Source organism: Tiliqua scincoides, chromosome 1 (genome assembly GCF_035046505.1).
Source record: "Tiliqua scincoides isolate rTilSci1 chromosome 1, rTilSci1.hap2, whole genome shotgun sequence".
Lineage (NCBI taxonomy): Eukaryota > Metazoa > Chordata > Lepidosauria > Squamata > Scincidae > Tiliqua > Tiliqua scincoides.
Genome location: NC_089821.1, coordinates 204,567,826 through 204,587,694, shown reverse-complemented (window position 1 = coordinate 204,587,694; position 19,869 = coordinate 204,567,826). Strand labels below are relative to the sequence as shown.

The 19,869-nt window shown below is 44.4% G+C and overlaps 1 protein-coding gene across 8 annotated transcripts in view; it reads right to left on the bottom strand.

The window, feature by feature from the left end:
• LAMA2 (laminin subunit alpha 2) overlaps positions 1–16,358 on the bottom strand; it is a 485,843-nt gene extending 469,485 nt beyond the window's left edge. For 5 of the 8 annotated variants that reach the window (XM_066614463.1, XM_066614481.1, XM_066614487.1 and 2 more), the window contains exon 1: positions 16,068–16,351. In XM_066614463.1, coding sequence (XP_066470560.1) covers positions 16,068–16,182 — 115 coding nt within the window. In that variant the 5' untranslated portion in view covers positions 16,183–16,351. Of the gene's footprint in view, positions 1–16,067 lie in introns of all 8 variants that reach the window. The other 3 variants (XM_066614506.1, XM_066614525.1, XM_066614516.1) reach the window with 2 other exon arrangements.
• Positions 16,359–19,869: the final 3,511 nt, after the last annotated feature.

Genomic DNA, 19,869 nt, shown 5'->3' with positions numbered 1-19,869 from the left:
TTAACTTTATCCCATGATGGTTCTAAATGAATCTAAACCAGTGTTTTTCAATGTTTGTCCCCCACCATACCACCTAGTGGAAGTATCACCAGAAGTAACTGGCAATGATGTCATCATCATCAGTTTCTTCTGGATTGGAAGGCCAAATGTAGTATGACAAACATGGATAAGAGGTAAGAGGGTGCATGGGAGGACTTTTTCGGGCATGCAAAAAGCACATGCTGGAGTTCTGCCCGCCAAACCAAGCCTCCTACTGCTGCTTGTTGCATTGCACTGCTAATCTTGCTTCCAGGTAGCAGGTGTCTGGAGGTCCCACACATACCACCGGACACCACCTTAAATACCACCAAGGGTACATGTACCACTGGTTGAGAAATGCTGATCTAAACCACAATTAAAACATTGTAACCACATCTGATTCTAATATGATAGGTAAATTTTCCCTTTAAGGTAAGGACTTTCTGTAAAGTCCATGCAGGGTCTATGCACTAGCTCTTGCTAGCTACTATTTTAGTATATGCTCAGCTAGACTCAGTGTTTATCTCATGCATCTAATGATTTTGTTAGCATTCAGTAAGGAAACAGATAGTCAAAGCTCTCCTTTAGCTACCAAGATGTGTGGGTAGTTTAAAAAAATCACATGCTTTATGACACACCATCTACTTGTGTTACAAAGGAGGGAGAAGAGCATAGCAGCTGCATGCATAATCAATGTACAGACTTTGCATGTGAAAGATCCACCCACCCATCCATTCTGACTCCAGCAAATATTTGCCACAGGAACTGTATGTCCAATAGAAAAGTGACTGGGAGGGGGAAGCATCCTTTGAAAAATGTCTAACCAAAGGAACATGTATTCTGGAAACAATGGTGCTATTTTCGAAGGCTTCACTTCCAAACCACAGGAATTGAGATATTAATGCAAGCAGCAGAGCCACCAGTCAGAGTTAGAGAGCAATGAGACAGTTCTGTCTAGTGGATACCTCATCATGTTTGTGCTGGATATCATACTCAATAATTTCTAAAGTTGCATTTTTAGCCACTGTGAAAGCAGCTGAATATTCTATTAGAAGAAATGGCAGAAAAACAAACAAAATTGTTTCCTAACTAATTGTTTCCATGTCAGTGCTGCGTCATGCGCATGGCCTGAGAGGAAAAATGCACCTCATCTAGTTATTATCTTCAGCTGGAACAGGCAGTCCAATCCTAACTAACTTTCCATGCTGCGATGCAGCAGTGCGAAACGGCCTCTGCTGTATCCAGCACAGGAAGAGAGGCTGCTGAAAGTATCCCTGAGGAAAAGGGGCATTTGTCCCCTTGCCCCAGGGCAAGCCCCAGCAGCACCTATGAGGCTACCCAGGTCATGCCAGCAAAATCTCGAGTGCAAATGCAAGCAACCCTATGTCAGGAAATCAGGCCCAGGAAGGGGGATAGGATAAGACACTAGCCCTTGCCAACTATCCCTTCTGATCCACCGTCCTCCCCCACCCTGTTACACACCCCTTCCCTGCCTCCATTCTGCTTTCCCCCTGGCTTGTCTGCTCTATACCGCACTCCACTAGGATCTTGCACCAGCAGGTTCAGTGCAGGCCTTAGCACCAGCACCAAGAGTATCTGTTCTGTTGCAATATGCTTTCTAGTATGTTTGCGTCCGTTCATGCCCTCATTTTGCCAGTACTAGGCCAGTTAGGATTGCTCTCTTAATCGAGCTCAGGCATGTAACATTTTACATGTATGATTATGACCAAGCTATCTGAATAGATTTGTAATATTTATTTATTTATTAGACATGTAACAGAATATGCATTTTGAAAGTTCAGTATTTTCAAACATTCTAGTTGGCAACCTACAGTCTCGAAAGACTATGGACTAAGCCTACAGCACTCAGTATTCCCAGGCAGACTCCCATCCAAATACTAACCAGGCCTGAGCCTGCTTAGCTTTTGAGATCAGACGAGATCGGGCATGTGCATGAAAACATAGGAGACATCCTACTGTTTCACAGTAACATAAGAAAAATGGTATTTTTCAGCAGTTAATCAAGAATTTTTTTTATGATGCTGGTAGCAAGACATGATAGCATACTGCAATGTAAAGGCAAACTTCAATGTTGGTAAGTGTAAGGTCATGCACATTGGGGCAAAAAATCAAAACTTTAGATATAGGCTGATGGGTTCTGAGCTGTCTGTGACAGATCAGGAGAGAGATCTTGGGGTGGTGGTGGACAGGTCGATGAAAGTGTCGACCCAATGTGCGGTGGCAGTAAAGAAGGCCAATTCTATGCTTGGGATCATTAGGAAGGGTATTGAGAACAAAACGGCTTATATTATAATGCCATTGTACAAATCTATGGTAAGGCCACACCTGGAGTATTGTGTCCAGTTCTGGTCGCCGCATCTCAAAAAAGACATAGTGGAAATGGAAAAGGTGCAAAAGAGAGCGACTAAGATGATTACAGGGCTGGGGCACCTTCCTTACGAGGAAAAGCTACGGCATTTGGACCTCTTCAGCCTAGAAAAGAGACGCCTGAGGGGGGACATGATTGAGACATACAAAATTATACAGGGGATGGACAGAGTGGATAGGGAGATGATCTTTACACTCTCACATAACACCAGAACCAGGGGACATCCGCTAAAATTGAGTGTTGGGAGAGTTAGAACAGACAAGAGAAAATATTTCTTTACTCAGCGTGTGGTTGGTCTGTGGAACTCCTTGCCACAGGATGTGGTGACGGCATCTGGCCTGGACGCCTTTAAAAGGGGATTGGACAAGTTTCTGGAGGAAAAATCCATTACAGGTTACAAGCCATGATGTGTATGCGCAACCTCCTGATTTTAGAAATGGGCTGTGTCAGAAGGCCAGATGCAAGGGAGGGCACCAGGATGCAGGTCTCTTGTTATCTGGTGTGCTCCCTGGGGCATTTGGTGGGCCGCTGTGAGATACAGGAAGCTGGACTAGATGGACCTATGGCCTGATCCAGTGGGGCTGTTCTTATGTTCTTATGTTCTTATGTTCTTATTTGGTTCTTTCTTGTACCTGGCAACAGTTTAAAACAGCATACATAAACAGCACAATTGGATGTCGCAACATTATTTAGACTGGAATGAGAGAGTATGTTTACTATCCATGGTAAGGTTTCACAATAGTTCACTGGCATATCATTGCTGCAGCTGCTGTAGACATTGTAATGACATTAGGCTCTGACTCAAAGGGAAATGCTGCTCCAAAACTCTGGCAGTAAGCACAGGCTTTGGAAAACTTGAATATGTGATGCTGATGGTTGCCCATGAAGGAAGATGGCCAACATGCCCTCAAAAGGGGATTAGACGATTTCTAGAAATTAAGTCCATGTCTTCTACAACCTGTGATGGGCATGTGCAGCCTCCTAGTTTTAGAAGGAGGCTACTTCAGAATGCCAGATGCAAGGAAAGGCACCAGGATGCAGGTGTCTTGTTGTCTTGTGTGCTCCCTGAGGCATCTGGTAGGCCACTGCAAGATACAGGAAGCTGGGTTAGATGGGCCTTTGGCCTAATCCAGAACTTTTCTTATGTTCTAAATAATTTTTAATATGCTGCTAAGTGGTAGGTCCAGTCCTAACATCAAAGAAATCACCAATTCCCCACTAACGGTTTGTACCCTTAATACACAGAGCAAATGCTATATACAGTACAAAGAGAAAAAAGCAATAAAAAACAAGATTAAACTATGCATTTAGAAGTATGTGCTCTAACAACAGTGTACTTCTTAGTACACTATTTGTGCCCCAAGAATTTGGTAAGTGCATATATCTACTGAAAACATTAACAGTAGATATACAGGACAAATTACGACACAGTATAAACAGTAGTAGCGTACCTTAATGCATGGAATCTTGTGAAATCAATTGTGATACTTTGGACTTCACTTTACACACTGTATTCTGCCCTAAGGGTCTTGGAGGAAGGGCAGAATACAAATGTAATATATAAAAATAAGATGGATCAATGAGCACCTAGGGCCAAACTAGATGTTATCTTGTCACATGCATATCCCTATTCCTCCATTTGTTGATGTGAGAGAGTATCCAGGGCAGAAACACTTACAGGAGAGGATCAATGGTCAGGACAGAGAGGTGCTACTCCTTGCCTGTTCATTTTTTTCAGAGGCATTTTCCCTCCCGATGGACTTGCTTCTAATTTTGGATCCAGCAGGCAAAATACCACAAAAATTGTTAGGTGAGGAAGGATTAAACACTATTTCCCATAACACACTCCATTTGAAATTATCTCCAGGCTTATTTTTGGGAACGCCACAAACAACCTAGCTTGGATCTGAAATGTGAAGTGAAAAGGGTTAGAACAGGAGTTAATCACTGTCTTCACCTCCTCTTTGTTTGAGGAACTGTATTAATTTCCAGTATGAATATGTACGTGTTAAGACTGCTGCACAATTATGGCATCACGCATTTCCATTCTATTGACCAATAATTTAAGGTTCCAGAAGGAATCAAATTCTATATTTCAACTAATGAAATAACTCAAAGTATGGTGAACCAAAGGTCACCATAGAATCAAAAGCCTCTTTCTCTGGATCTGGTGGAGCATAGCTTCATTGGTCTCACCTCCCTCCCACCCTGCTCCCTCCCCTGGCACACCTCCTCCCCGCCCTCTACCCGCCCACCCTCCAACTCCCTTGCCTCCCCCACCCATCTCCCCACCTCTTCCCACACATCCACCTACCTCTCCACTGCTTGGCAGTCCGTGCAACCGATAAGCAGTGAAGCTCTGGTGCTCACCCTGTGCTAGCCCAGAGCCAGCCAGCCAGCGCTGACATAGTGTTAGGCCTTGCAAACATGCCTTATGGCACTAAGCCGGCGCAATGAGCTCAGGATTGGGCTCTTAAACTACTACATTTGCCTTAGTGTAGTGGTTCTCACTGCTTTAGCACCAGGACCCACTTTTTAGAATGAGAATCTGTCAGGACCCACCGGATGTGTTGTCATGACCTGAAGCGACATCATCAAGCAAGAAGAGTTTTAACAATCCTAGGTTGCAATCCTACCCACAATTACCCACAATTACCCACAATTAATGGGACTATTAATGATAGTCCCATTAACTATCATTGTTAAAAGTATGTTCATAGTAGCCTGTTAAAAGTACGGATCTGTGACATTTCCCCAAAAGGAGTTACATACCATAGTAGCATCAAGTCTATTAAAAATAAAATATTGAAATGAATGAGGGCCCACCTGAAATTTGCTTGCAACCCACCTAGTGGGTCTCAACCCACAGTTTGAAAAACACTGCCTTGAGTGGTATATTGCCACTCAAAAGAGAAAAGAAAAGAAAAAGACAGATGCTAAATCACAGTGAACAGGAAGTGGCATGTCATTCTTTTGCAAATGACTGTTATGTATTGTAGTGAAATGCACTTTTCTCAAATACAGATGGTCAAATTCAATTTATGTTGTACTCTACTGAAACACCATATGCAGACATCTGTATGCATTATACCATTTGTAGGAATAATTGTTTTAGGAGGAAATTTTCCCACATGAATTTAAGCATCCTTCTTTGCTCCATGCTACAAAGAAATTTTTATTATCTCAAATTTCAATATGCTGGTGTTAACATATTTCATAGTGCCATTGTGACTAAAACATCATATTCCCCTAAACCCAAATTGTCACTTTGTCACCAGTTTCTCTTCTATTACATAGAAATTCTGTGTATCAGTTTCTGTGTAATGGAAGAGAAACTGGGAACCAGGTTAAATACCATGAAACATTCAAAATAAGAATTCAGAAAGTCTCACAAAGATTGTGTGTGTATGGCTACATTCAAGTGTCACACCAACCCATAGTCTTGTGACAAGCATGCAACTGCATGAATGTTGGGCTTGCGCATTTCCTTTCCTCTTCCGTCTCCCCTTGAACATAAAAGAATATTTAAAGCTTTCTTTCACAATTTTAAACAAATAGCAATCTCTGATTACGAACATTCCCCGATTACAGACATTCCCTGGTATCCAGGGATACATTTCCGCCTTCCCACGTATACCAGGAACTGCGGATAAGGGGGACCCCTATCTCTGCGCAATCTCTGCACACATTCCACACCCATTACCTTCATTTAGCTTCCATACCCTGGCACCAAGCAAGAACTCAATGTGTCTTCCTTTTACCAAATGCTATAAGCTACCAAGCTTATAGGAAGACAAGCAGGCAGGCAGCCTGAAGACTAAACAGACATTAACAGGAAGCAGGGAGCCCTCTTACTATAGTGCAAGAAGAGGATGGAGACATTTTGGACTCCATGAAGGCAGCAGGCTGGAAGAGGCAGTAGATAGGCAAAGGCCGCAATCCTAACCAACTTTCCAGCACTGACTTAAGGGCAATGCAACTCCAAGGTAAAGAAACAAACATTGCCTTATCTTGCGGAGGCCTCCATGATTGCCCCCCAACTGCAGGATGAAGTACATGCCCCAGTGGCACAGTTATGCCAGTGCTGGAAAGTTGGTTAGGATTGCACCCATAGAGTACTACCTACCAATTAACTAGCTTCCCCAATTAACTGCATGACACAAAGTTTTCAACTTATATCATGGATGAACTGCTCCTGTCCTGCAGGCTGCAACGTACTAGTTTATACTTGTTTAGGATATACTACACTCCTTGTAGTCCTTGTCTCTAACGTATTCATTTCTTACAGGAGATAATCACCCTCTTTAAGACCAATGAAGGGCACAGACATACATAGGATCCCAATGAACAACTACTTACATAGTTTCCCTTTATAAGTTGTTTTGCTATAACAACTTTCCAGTCCTGACTTGTAGAGAGGAGCCCCTGTACAATATTAACAAGCATCTGAAACAGAATAGATTCTATTTGCTCCTTTCCTCTTAATCACCAATGGATGAATGACACAAACAAACCCTATACTGTACTTGTTTCTAAAGGTTAGCAATTATGACGACTGATGAACCTTTTCCAGAAGGCAATTCTAAAATGTTTTGCTGTTTCTTGTACATACCTCCCTATTCAAAACAGAAACACTCACCTAATACCTGTAAATTTGCTCTTCTTATAGCCACATTAGGGCCAAATCCTATCCAATTTTTCATTGCTGGTGCAGCCATACCAGCAGGGTGTGTGCTGCATCCTGTGGGGGTGGGGCAGCCACAGAGGCCTCCTCCAAGTAAGGGAATGTTTGTTCCCTTTCCTTGGGGCTGCATTGCGGCTGCATCGGCGCTGGATAGGATTGGGCCCTTACTTGGGCAGCTCATAGTTATCTTGTCATCGACCAATATCATGATACATCAATCAGTGGAGCCACTTACAAATGAAAATGCTACTCAAATGTGAAAATCCTACTCATATGTTTATTCAAGCATAAGTTACAGATCACCGTCCAAAGCCAAAAAAAACATAATATGTTGTACAAAATGAACATTGCAACTGCAAAAAAAAAACAACCCTAAGAAACTAATGGTTATTTTATAACACTACTACAACACTAGGCATATCTACTCATAAGTAAGTAGTATGTCCAATGGGCTTACTCCTAAGACAGTGGGTATATGATTGCAGCCATAAGATTGTAAGCTTAAGGCCAAAGATTCCAAAAATCATTTAAAATAATTTTAAATGTTGATATTAATTCTCTTGCATAGCTGGGTTGATTCATTATTAACTGATGGCCCAGAATTTGACATCTAGTTCTATACAATTTATGCAAAAACAATCTGCTATATGATGAACTGCTATATGAAGAATGAAGTTGCAGATCTCTTGACTAAGGTATGCAACTTGTCCCTCAAAACGGCCACAGTGCCAGAAGATTGGAGGATAGCAAATGTCACACCTATTTTTAAAAAGGGAAAGAGGGGGGACCCGGGAAACTATAGGCTGGTCAGCCTAACATCCATACCGGGTAAGATGGTGGAATGCCTCATCAAAGATAGGATCTCAAAACACATAGACAAACAGGCCTTGCTGAGGGAGAGTCAGCATGGCTTCTGTAAGGGTAAGTCTTGCCTCACGAACCTTATAGAATTCTTTGAAAAGGTCAACAGGCATGTGGATGCGGGAGAACCCGTGGACATTATATATCTGGACTTTCAGAAGGCGTTTGACACGGTCCCTCACCAAAGGCTACTGAAAAAACTCCACAGTCAGGGAATTAGAGGACAGGTCCTCTCATGGATTGAGAACTGGTTGGAGGCCAGGAAGCAGAGAGTGGGTGTCAATGGGCAATTTTCACAATGGAGAGAGGTGAAAAGCGGTGTGCCCCAAGGATCTGTCCTGGGACCGGTGCTTTTCAACCTCTTCATAAATGACCTGGAGACAGGGTTGAGCAGTGAAGTGGCTAAGTTTGCAGACGACACCAAACTTTTCCGAGTGGTAAAGACCAGAAGTGATTGTGAGGAGCTCCAGAAGGATCTCTCCAGACTGGCAGAATGGGCAGCAAAATGGCAGATGCGCTTCAATGTCAGTAAGTGTAAAGTCATGCACATTGGGGCAAAAAATCAAAACTTTAGATATAGGCTGATGGGTTCTGAGCTGTCTGTGACAGATCAGGAGAGAGATCTTGGGGTGGTGGTGGACAGGTCGATGAAAGTGTCGACCCAATGTGCGGCGGCAGTGAAGAAGGCCAATTCTATGCTTGGGATCATTAGGAAGGGTATTGAGAACAAAATGGCTAGTATTATAATGCCGTTGTACAAATCGATGGTAAGGCCACACTTGGAGTATTGTGTCCAGTTCTGGTCGCCGCATCTCAAAAAAGACATAGTGGAAATGGAAAAGGTGCAAAAGAGAGCGACTAAGATGATTACGGGGCTGGGGCACCTTCCTTATGAGGAAAGGCTACGGCGTTTGGGCCTCTTCAGCCTAGAAAAGAGACGCTTGAGGGGGGACATGATTGAGACATACAAAATTATGCAGGGGATGGACAGAGTGGATAGGGAGATGCTCTTTACACTCTCACATAATACCAGAACCAGGGGACATCCACTAAAATTGAGTGTTGGGCGGGTTAGGACAGACAAAAGAAAATATTTCTTTACTCAGCGTGTGGTCGGTCTGTAGAACTCCTTGCCACAGGATGTGGTGCTGGCGTCTAGCCTAGACGCCTTTAAAAGGGGATTGGACGAGTTTCTGGAGGAAAAATCCATTATGGGGTACAAGCCATGATGAGTATGCGCAACCTCCTGATTTTAGGAATGGGTTAAGTCAGAATGCCAGATGTAGGGGAGGGCACCAGGATGAAGTCTCTTGTTATCTGGTGTGCTCCCTGGGCATTTGGTGGGCCGCTGTGAGATACAGGAAGCTGGACTAGATGGGTCTATGGCCTGATCCAGTGGGGCTGTTCTTATGTTCTTATGAACAGTTTTGCCAGTAAAATACTGCTATAGATATGGGTGCTATATACATCTTTTTGGCTGAAATACTGGTCCCAAAATCATTATCTCACTCCCAATCTGACTCCAAATATATGAACTTACATGTTCAGTTCCAAAGCAGAATCTGAAATTTAAATTCATGTCAAGAGCAGGAAGTATTTCATAACTTTGTGATGAAATTTACAACTTTTAATCTTTGAGGATGTATTTTAATCACTTCCTAGAATTACATAAAATATTTTCTCCATTCCCTAATATTTAATTCTAATACTCTGGAGGAGGCAGGAAAGTGTGCAGTTTAGCTTTTAAGCAGCACTCCATATCTTTTGACACGTTTTCCTGAATTATAAAATATTCAAAACTGCTGGAAACAGCACTGTAAAATACCATTTTTCTTAGGCAGGCATGATTAGTTCAAAAGGAACGCTAATGGAGAATAAAATATACTTCAGTCAACAGAAGAATAAGTAACATATGAGGTGAACAGCTACACATTAAATTAATTCCAGGTTTCTGACCATAAAAGTTGCCAAACAATTTAAAAAGTAGAATTAAAGACTAGCATACTGTCTCAGGCGCAAGATGTGCTGAAATTCTACATTTTAACAGCCATCTGGAAATCCTGTATGAAGTCTTAACTATGCTGTGACCCAAAATGCCTTATACATGTTTCGCAATACTTCAAGAAAGTATCTCCAAGTGTTGTTCAGCATTATGACATTTATCACATAGTGCTATTTAAAGATTAACGCCTCCCCAGCGAGAAAAGGCAAAATAAATGTTCCACATATCATGTAAGATTATGAATGTTTGATTAACGCAACAGGGATTCATGTGGTTTACAGCACCATAATGTGGCTTTGGACAAAGGAGCAATTTGTTGATACATTACAGAGATGTGATTGTGTATGGTTCAATACCGAGCCTCTTCAATCCAGCACTTCACATAATCCTTCATCAAGCAAGTTATGATTGATGGCAAGATCCAGTGAGCAAGCCAAACTACAATGTAGGCCAGTACATGATAAGGAACCATGGCAAACTGTTTCCCTTTAGTGCTCAGATCAAAAACGTCACCTGGAAGATTTGGCATATTAGTTCTTCTAGCCCAGGGGTGCCCAAACCCCGGCCCTGGGGTCACTTGCGGCCCTCAAGGACTCCCAATCTGGCCCATAGGGAGCCCCCAGTCTCTAATGAGCCTCTGGCCCTCCGGAGAATTGCTGGAGCCTGCACTGGCCTGATGCAACTGCTTTCAGCATGACGGCCAACTGTTCAACCTCTCGCGTGAGCTGCGGAATGAGGGCTCCCTCCACTGCTTGCTGTTTCACATCTGTGATGCTGCAGCAGCAGAAAAGGAAAGGCCGGCCTTGTGCTTTTATAGGCCTTGAGCTTTTGCAAGACCTTCATTAATTCATATAAGTTCCATCTCTAATATATTCATTTATGTAAATGTATTCAAATTTGAAATGTAAATTAATTCTTTTTGTTCCTGGCCCCTGACACAGTGTCAGAGAGATGATGTGGCCCTCCTGCCCAAAAGTTTGGACACCCCTGTTCTAGCCTATTAAGTGTTCAAGTGACTCTTTCAGAACTAGCTGACCTTTCAAATCTCTGACTAGTGTATAAAGAGGATATTCTAATTTTATGTTTCAACTATGTTTCAACTATATGTATTTGAATTTTATGTTTCAGCTATGTTTCAACTTACATTTCACCTATAAGGGAGAGGTACCAAACCATTGTAACAAAGGAGGGTGATGATGCCCATTGAAATGTGATGCGGCTACACTCATATTTATTTCTGCATTATTATGTGACATATTATGCTGAGAGGCTGTAGTAAAGTGACAAATTGTGACTAATGAGCAAGAGAGATTTGAAGACGTTATTTCTGTATTCCTAATCTATATTCCCTGTAAGGGGTCCACACAGGTTCACGGAGCCCTTCCCTTCCAGGGCTTTGCAACTGTGTCATGATGCTGTCTCTAGGTGCTCAGCAACGATGTCGCATGTCATCATCCAACTTCTGGGTTGCAGAAGTCCATGCTACACACAGCTTAAGAAGAACACTGGTAATCCCTACTCAGCTTCCCAGACTGAAGACCTGTCATGTAATTCAAATCTGGTAGGAGTTGTGGCAGACAAATAAACACCCATGGGACTGGCAGGGGCACCATTTTGATTCTGAAATGCATCATCTTATGCGTGGATTCCAGCGTCGTGTGGTGTGGAGGCAGCAAGTGAGGCAGAACCACTCCATTGGAGTTCTCCAAAAAGAGCCACAGCCGAAGCTGTAAGTGCACAAACGCAATGCAAGTGCTTCAGACACCCTTCAGAGGGCATAGGTTGTGACTGTTTGCTCACTCACAGCTTTGGCAGCGGTGCTCTTCAGAGGACTCCAGTGGTGGGGGTCTTCTGCCTCACCTGCCACTCCCACACTGCATGCTCTGCTGGATTCTCCTTAACATCTGGCTATCTGTAACTAACATTCTTCATCATGGACATCACAATTCACAGTTCTTTTTGGAGTGCCACCTCTCTCTTTTGCTTCATGTCTGTCCTCACAAACCCACCTTTTCCATGAAGTCTATTGCTTAACTCAATCCTCATCTGTAATCCTAGGGCTGCAATTCTATACAGGTCCAGCCTATTTATACACGGATTTTTTATACTGGGATTTGACTCAACACGAATGGCCACTGCACATGAGAAGGAATGTGCCGATCCCTGGAGAAGGGGAAAAATGTATCCCTTTAAAATCAGTTTAAAAAACTTAACAGTCCTTTAACAATAGCCTCCTTAATGAGAGAGGGGGGGCAGATGGTTGACAATCCATCAGTCCTTCTCTCTCCAGTGGACCCTTCCCTTCGCCCTGAGCACGGGAAAGAAAGGTGATCACTTTGCATTGGGGAAGGGAGGGACTGAGTAAAGCGCCTTTGCAAGTGCTTGGAGGACAACTGATTGATAGATTGTCTTCTTAGAGCCCAATCCTGTGGTCCATGTCGCCGACCACCGTCGCAAACGTCTTGTAAGGCACATCCACGGGGCTCACCGCCAGGCTCCCGCCCGTGCTAGCCCACCGCCGGCTGGTGCTGGGCTAGCATGGGGCAGTCACCCAGGTTCTGCAACTCGGCGGTCTCCCAGAGTGGTCTCTCCGCAGCTTGGTCTCACACTCCCAGGGGGTGTGAACGGGGGTGGGAAGGAGGTGTTCTGGGGAGGGGGGAGGCCGGTGGGGGCGGAGAAAGGGTGGACGGGAAGCGTGCTGGGGAGGTGTGACGCAAGGAGAGGGGTGGGCGGGAGGCGTGCCTGGGGGAGGGTTGGGAGGTGGATCCGCCTCATGATCCTCATGATCCAGGGCGCTCGTGGAGGACTGTGCGTCCTACATGAGTGCCTTTACCTTATTGCCGACCTTTTGGTAGCTCCCTGCGGTGAGTAGCCCCCTGTGGTAGCGCAGAAGGCGCAGGATTCAGCAGTAGCCCTCCTCAGTGCTGCCGAACCTGGGTGCCTCGCGCAACTCAGGATTGGGTTGCCCATGACTCTTATCTTACATCACAAAGGTCAGCAAGGCTGTTTTTAAATCACCGGAGCAAAGAAACTTTGTTTTTTAAATTGATTTGCTATAGTGCATTTTTTGCCATCTACATGAGTGCTTGGAACGGAACCCACGAAAATAATGAGGCTCAACCTGTACTCCTATACGGTGTATACACAGATGTCTCACCAAATTAAATGGTGCTTACTTCTAAGTATGCATGTATACACTCGCACTGTCAATGTATATGTGATTGAACTCACTTCCATTTATCTCTTTTTCTCCCTTCTCTTCCATCTCATCTCACACAGTCAAAATTTAGATCATAGGCTTCTTGGGGCATGTATTAGATTTTTTTTTATTAGGTTATGCTTAAGTGCCATGTATATTGATGGTATTCTAAAAATAAAGAAAACAACAACAATACTAACAGAAGGTGATAAAAATGTTAAAAAGAAATCATGCAAACTAAATATGTCTATAGCTTGAAATTACATCCTTGGCTAAGCAGTAAATGGCAACAGCAGTGAATGTATGACATGATGTATTTTAAATGCACTATTTTAAAATGTGACTGGCTGTTCTCTATTTTCCAGTGAGTCAATTTCCAAATGTAGTCAACACGTCTGGATGAGTTCTTCTACCCTTAATCTACTGTAACCCTACTGAAATTATATGAATACATGTGTGGTCCAATCTTATGCACTTCTACTTAGAAGTTAATTCCACTGCTTTCAATGGAACTTAAATCCAAGTAAGAATGCAAAGGATTGCAGCACTAGCCAAACTTCAGTCATCTTCCAATGAGTTAAGATTAGCATTGATTTAATGCTGAGTTAAGAAGTCAGCTACTTGAGACTTTCTAAAGGGTAAAATATATCACAACTGCTACTTACTTAAAAGTGGCTCATCCTCTCACCCAAAACTTGAGACAGACAGAAAAGTCTAAAGGCTGCAATCCTACACACTCTTATGTGAGAAAAAGTTAGCTTTCTATTGAACACATTAGGACTTACCTCTGAGTAAGTCTGAGGACTGTGCTGTAAATTACTGATTTTTTTCATTGCTTTCAAATTACTATATTAAAATGTCTTTGTTATTCAAGCCATTTTGAATTACTGTACTGTACTTTTCTCCCTAACAGTTGAAAACTATCCTTATCAGCAGTTCTTCTGTTGAAGAACTGAGGCTGCAATCCTGTGCACAATTACCAAGGAGTAAGTACTAAGGAATTTACAGCTCAATTCTATCCACACTTTCCTGGGAGTAAGCCCCATTGACTCTAAAGGGACTTACTTCTGAGTAGACTTGCATAGGCTTGGGCTGTTAGTAGTTATTCACAGGATCAAAGTGCATGTGTCTTAGATTATTTTAAGGGTATTTTGCCCCAAATTATTACCATTTTCTGCATTGTCCTCCTCTTAGTCTTTTCCTACTGATCACATTTCAGAATCAGCAACACTAATTTTGCTGAAAATTAGCAACTTACAAACCTTCTTGCAGCTATAGGGCACAAAACAAGTTGTTTAGTAATTATTCTTCTGAATTGTCTAAAGTTTTTTTTTTTATAGGAACCATGCACTGCGGCATCACTACATTTTGGAACTATATTGCTGTAGCCTGAACTTGACTGAAACTGGAATCCTTTGGAACGATGCCCTTTCCAAAACTGGTAGAAACATGAAGATGGTCTAAGTAATATATGTGGGATATTCAATTCATATTCTCTAATGCAGAAATTCTCAACGTTTTTCATCTCATGGCACACTGATAAAGTGTTAAAATGATCACAGCATATCATTAGATTTTTTTACAACTGACAAGGTACACAGTATTGCTAATGGGGGGGGACTCACATCCCTCAATGGCTCTACTAGTAAATGACACCCCCGCCCCCCCAACTCCTGCAGACCATTTGCAGGAGGCACACCTGCAGACCATTTGCAGCACACCAATGTGCCACGGCACAGCAGTTGAAAATGGTTGCTTTAGTTCAGTGGTTCCCAACCTTTTTTCACTTATGTACCCCTTGACAGCCCATTTCCATAAACTGTACTCCTCATATTAGTTAAATAATTTGTTTGTAATTTATAAGGTTGCTGTTATTTCAAATTTATATGTTTTCAAGTACTGATCCATATCTGATAATATACAAATTGATTACCAAAAACTAGCAATTAGTGGGTCTTTCTCAGCCAGCTAGCTGCCTTCCTTCCTGCCTTGCCAGCCCTGCAAGGCATTCTAATGTAGACCTGTCTTTTTCTGCCATCATTCAATTCTTTTTTGAGTACCCCTAGAGGTCCTGGCAAGTACCCCCCCCGCCCCCCCCTGTACCCGGTACTAGTGGGAAACACTGCTCTAGTGCATAAACCACCACTCTTTAGAATAATAATGATGCTGTCACCACTTAGGTTTGAAATCCTCCATTTCAGTGGGGACACAACATCTTCCCCCTGAAACTTTTAGAAACTCACACAACCTGAAAGAGTTGTTATTTATTAGGGAAGGAGCAGCTTGTGTGTCTTGTCTGTTAGTATGTGCAAAACAGGGATGTGCAGTGGGTGGGGAGGCAGGTGAGGCAGTGCCTCCCCATCACAGTCCTTTGGAAAGCACCACCGCTTTGTGAGGCGTCCAAGCACCCACAAACCACACACTCTGTGCCACATGAAGTGGAGCACATGGGTTGTGGGTGCCTGGATGCCTCACAAGGCGGTGGCACTTTTCGAAGGACTCCGCTGAAGAGGCCCTGCCTCACCTGCCTACCCAGCCACCGCACCTGGTGCAAAGAGCTTTTAGGAGTCTGTCTGAATGGCTGACAATGGAAAGGTGTTCTGCAAAGGGAGGAGGGAGAGGGGGGAAACCTAATTTCCTCTGCAGGGCACCCACAAGCCAGGGTGAGCCTGCCAGTCACTCCTCCCCCCCACCCCACCGGCCCAGCAGAAGAGAGCAGTTTGCATCCCTTCCTTCTTCCCAAAGTGGCTCTTCAGTGCGTCTGCGCCCTGGCAGGGCAAAGCTGGGCGCCCATCTGCGGCCAAGTTCGCTGCTGCCGCTGCTGCTTCTCTTCCTCACGGGGGGAGGAGGAGGCCGAGGACAAGGGCAGCAACCGAGGTGTCTGCTTGCTCCAGAGGACCTTTGCTTACTGTACCTCTTTGCTGCGGCGCTGGCGGCTGCTGCTGCTGCTGCTGCTGAACCTGAGCGCTGCACCGGCTCAGCAAGGCGCTGAGGAGGACCACGAGAGGAGGCAGGCTTGCCCGCGTCATGGCTCCTGCGGGCGGCGGAACGCGCTGCCTCTCGCCGCTCCTGGCCAGCGAAGGCGGTGAGGAGACGGAGAAGTCCCCGCCGCTGCTGCTGCTGCCGCCGCTGCCGCCGAAGGACACACCCCTGCCTGTCCCTGTGCGCTCCCTCCCGGCTCAGCTCAGCCTGCCCCACTCCTGAGCCAGGCACCGGCCAGGGGCCTGAGAGGGTCACAAGACAATGAACAAGCAGGGAAGGCTTCCAAAGAGGAGGTCGCTGGGCCGGACGGACACAGAAGAAGGGGGGCGAGAGAGGGAGCAGGTCCTGGCCAGCAAGTCAGAGGTTTTGGTGCAAGGCAGGAAAGGAGGACCCCAGTTCACCATCAGTGGCCTGCCCCACTGGAAGGGGGTGCACAGTGGTTCCCAAACTTGGTCGCCCCGGGACCCACTTTTGAAATTCATACGCTATGGCAGCAATTTTCAGCCTTTCTCATCTCACTGCACACTGACTGACAAGTCACTAAAATGCTCAAGGCGCACCAGCAGCTTTTCGACAATTGACAAGGCGCGCAGGACCTAGGAGAGGGGGCTAAAATTGGTACCCTGGCCCAGGGTCAAAAAGGGGCCCCAGAGCCAAAGGAGGGGTCCAGAAATTCCCTGGGATCTGACATTTTCCTATCTATTCAGACTTGTTGCCCACATGAGATACTGAGGACACTACCAGGAGCGTGTGGCCGCAGCTACTGGCAAGCCATATGCATGGGGCCAAGGAATGCATACATGACACTCCTTAACACAGTGTCAAATCTGGGAGGAAACTGGCCTGCTACAGCAGCTCATTGGCTTGTGGATCTGCTGACCCTGAAGGAGCATACAGGAGCTCAGGGACACAGCTGCAAGGCTACAGCAGCTGCAGAAGCAAGTTTTGGTACCACAGGACATTCTGCACTCTATTGTGAGCCTAAACATGATGCTAATTTTCTGATGATTTTCTCTATTTAAAAGATTTAGAGAGACTTAAAGAGTATGTTTGGTTTTCTGTTTTACTGTATCTAGCTGCTGATGCCACATGGGTGGGTAGACCTGGGCTCCAAAGACTTTTCCAACTGTCTCCACCACCCCCACCCTGTTCTGCCCCTCCCTGCCCCCATTCTGCTCACCCATCACCACCTTCCCCTACTCTTTTCTACCTCTCTCCCTTTTGCACAGGGGCCCAAAAGAAACTCTGTACCCCCAGATAAAATTACTCCCCCAGATAAAATTACTCCCTTAAGGCACACCATGCTGCCATTGGGGGCTCATATCCCCCTTGGCCCTACTAATAAATGACCATTCCCCAAATTTCTGTGGCACACCTGTGGCCCACTTATGGCATACCAGTGTGGTGTGGTTGAAAATGGCTGCACTACGCGGACCCTCCTAGCTTTATGAGAATTTTTAAACAAGCTTCATTTTACCAGCCACTCAATCCTGTTTTTATTCTTTTTCCCATGGTGGGGGGACCGCCTTCTAGAGTTCTTGTTGAGCTCCATGGTCATTGGATTGGGACCATTCTGGTGGCCTTACAGTCCCCTTTCCCTGGACTTCGAGAAGAACAAAGGCACATTTGCCTGCACATGAGTAAACACACACACACACGGCTCAGTTTCACTTTCCATAGGGCTCAATACATTTTCCCTGTCAATTTTGCAACCCACCAAAAATTGGGTCACAACCATTGGCATAGCTAAGGGGGTTCAGGGGGTAGCAGCTGCACCAGGCAACAAGCTTTCGGAGGGCAACAAGCCGAGCTTGACATTACTGGCCAAAATTCTGAAAAAAATGGCATGTATGAATAATACCATCATGTTATATATCATTGGAAAGGTAATTTAATGAGGAATGCAGTGCCAGAAACCTCATTGTAATATCTGTATTCTATCAAACGTTATGGCCAATTAACCAGAAAATGAAAATACAACTGCCTTGTGGAACAAAAAGTGGATTTCTAAAACTGACCTATGAGACTGATTGTTCTGAGAGCCAATGAGATGTTATTATGGTACAGCATGGAATCAATAAGGTGTTAATATGAGTCACCTCTCATTTCCATGTATCATAATACAGTTAACAGTGCTAAATGAGTAAAGAGACCCTTTTTCAAGTGGGGCTCCTCTTATATTTAGCAAGCGGAAAATAACTATCCCCATTCACCCCAGCACAGTGTCTCTAACCAATAAGGGGCACACTTTGTATTTATTTGCTTAATTAATTAAATTTGATTTTGTTGTGGAGGGGGGAGCTACAAAATCTTTGAGCCCAGGTAGCAGATAGATGCCTTAGCTATGCCACTGGTTATTCTGGTTATACTAATTCTGGTAGGAGGGGGCATGTTTTCCCTTGTTTTTCACTTTTTAAAAACCCGGACATGACATCACTTCCTGTTGTAACATCACTGCCGGGGTATCATTTTGAGCTTATCACTGAGCTACACGATCATTAGCTACGCCACTGGTCACAACCCACTGGTTGGTCCTGATCCATGGTCTGGGAACCACTGGTTTAGCATTCCATGGCAGTACTGCAGTTTCTGGGCACTGAATGAATCCAATTGCATGGGGGATTACATAAAACTGGAGGCAGGAACCTGGCCTTTGGAAAACTTGTGTATTATTTTAAGATGTCCAGTAAATGAAAGATTGGGGCAATGGCAATGATGGGTGGGGAGGGGAAAATGATACACTACTGCAAAATCCTGAATTATCCTAATCTGGAACAGATGAGGACACCAGCATTTATGAGCAATGGTGGAGACTACATAACAAATGAAGACTGCCAAACTGGCAACAAGGGAAATGCTCACTGAGCAACAGAGCAGTAAAAGAGCTGGGACCTGGGGAACCTAGAGAAGTGGGTTCTCCTCCTTGCCTCAGTAAAAGATGCATCTGATAGTCAATTCACTGTTCAAGTGACTGAGTGCAAACCTATGCATGTATGCTCAGAATTAAGTCCCATTGCTTTCAATGGTTCTTACTCCCAGGAAAGTGTTTATAGGATTGCAGCCTCAGTCAGCATGTTGAGAACACGTGTCAGGCAGATCAATGGGGAGTTCTGTATAACTAGTGAAGTGGAAACACTGTGAATACTTTATACACTCAGCTCCCAGTAACTCCTTCCCCCTTTATTACAACACCACATAACACATAGCAGCAGATTTGTGGAGTAAACACACATGTGACAACTTACTGCAGTGTGGTTGTTAAAGCAGCTGTATCTCATATCCTGCCAAGTGGTGATGAGGATATTATCACTTTCCTGCTTCCCCAGATATCTGTGCTATTGATTGTGTGAGGAAATATCGTCAATGCTTACCAGGATGTTACAGATGCCAACCTACCTGGTACACAGGGCCAGTTCAAACCTGACACCTGAAGCTGCCCCCCTTACCCAATTATGGGCCAGCTTCAGCTCTTGTCATTCCAGCTCTTCTCATTCCAGTCAGCAGTCCCCTCCCTCCATCATTTCTTCTTCCTCTCTGCCCCCCTCTTCCTTTTGTAATCCAAGGAGTGGAAAGAGAAAGAAGAGGAGGGGAGACAAGTTGGCTACTCTGGAAGACCCCAATAGTAACACTGAGCAAATATCAGTGTGAATAGTGTTGTATTTTCCTGAATGATCAGACCACAGTACCACAAACTGGAAGTTGACTCTCCGTTTTCATTGCAGTTTAGAGGGGGG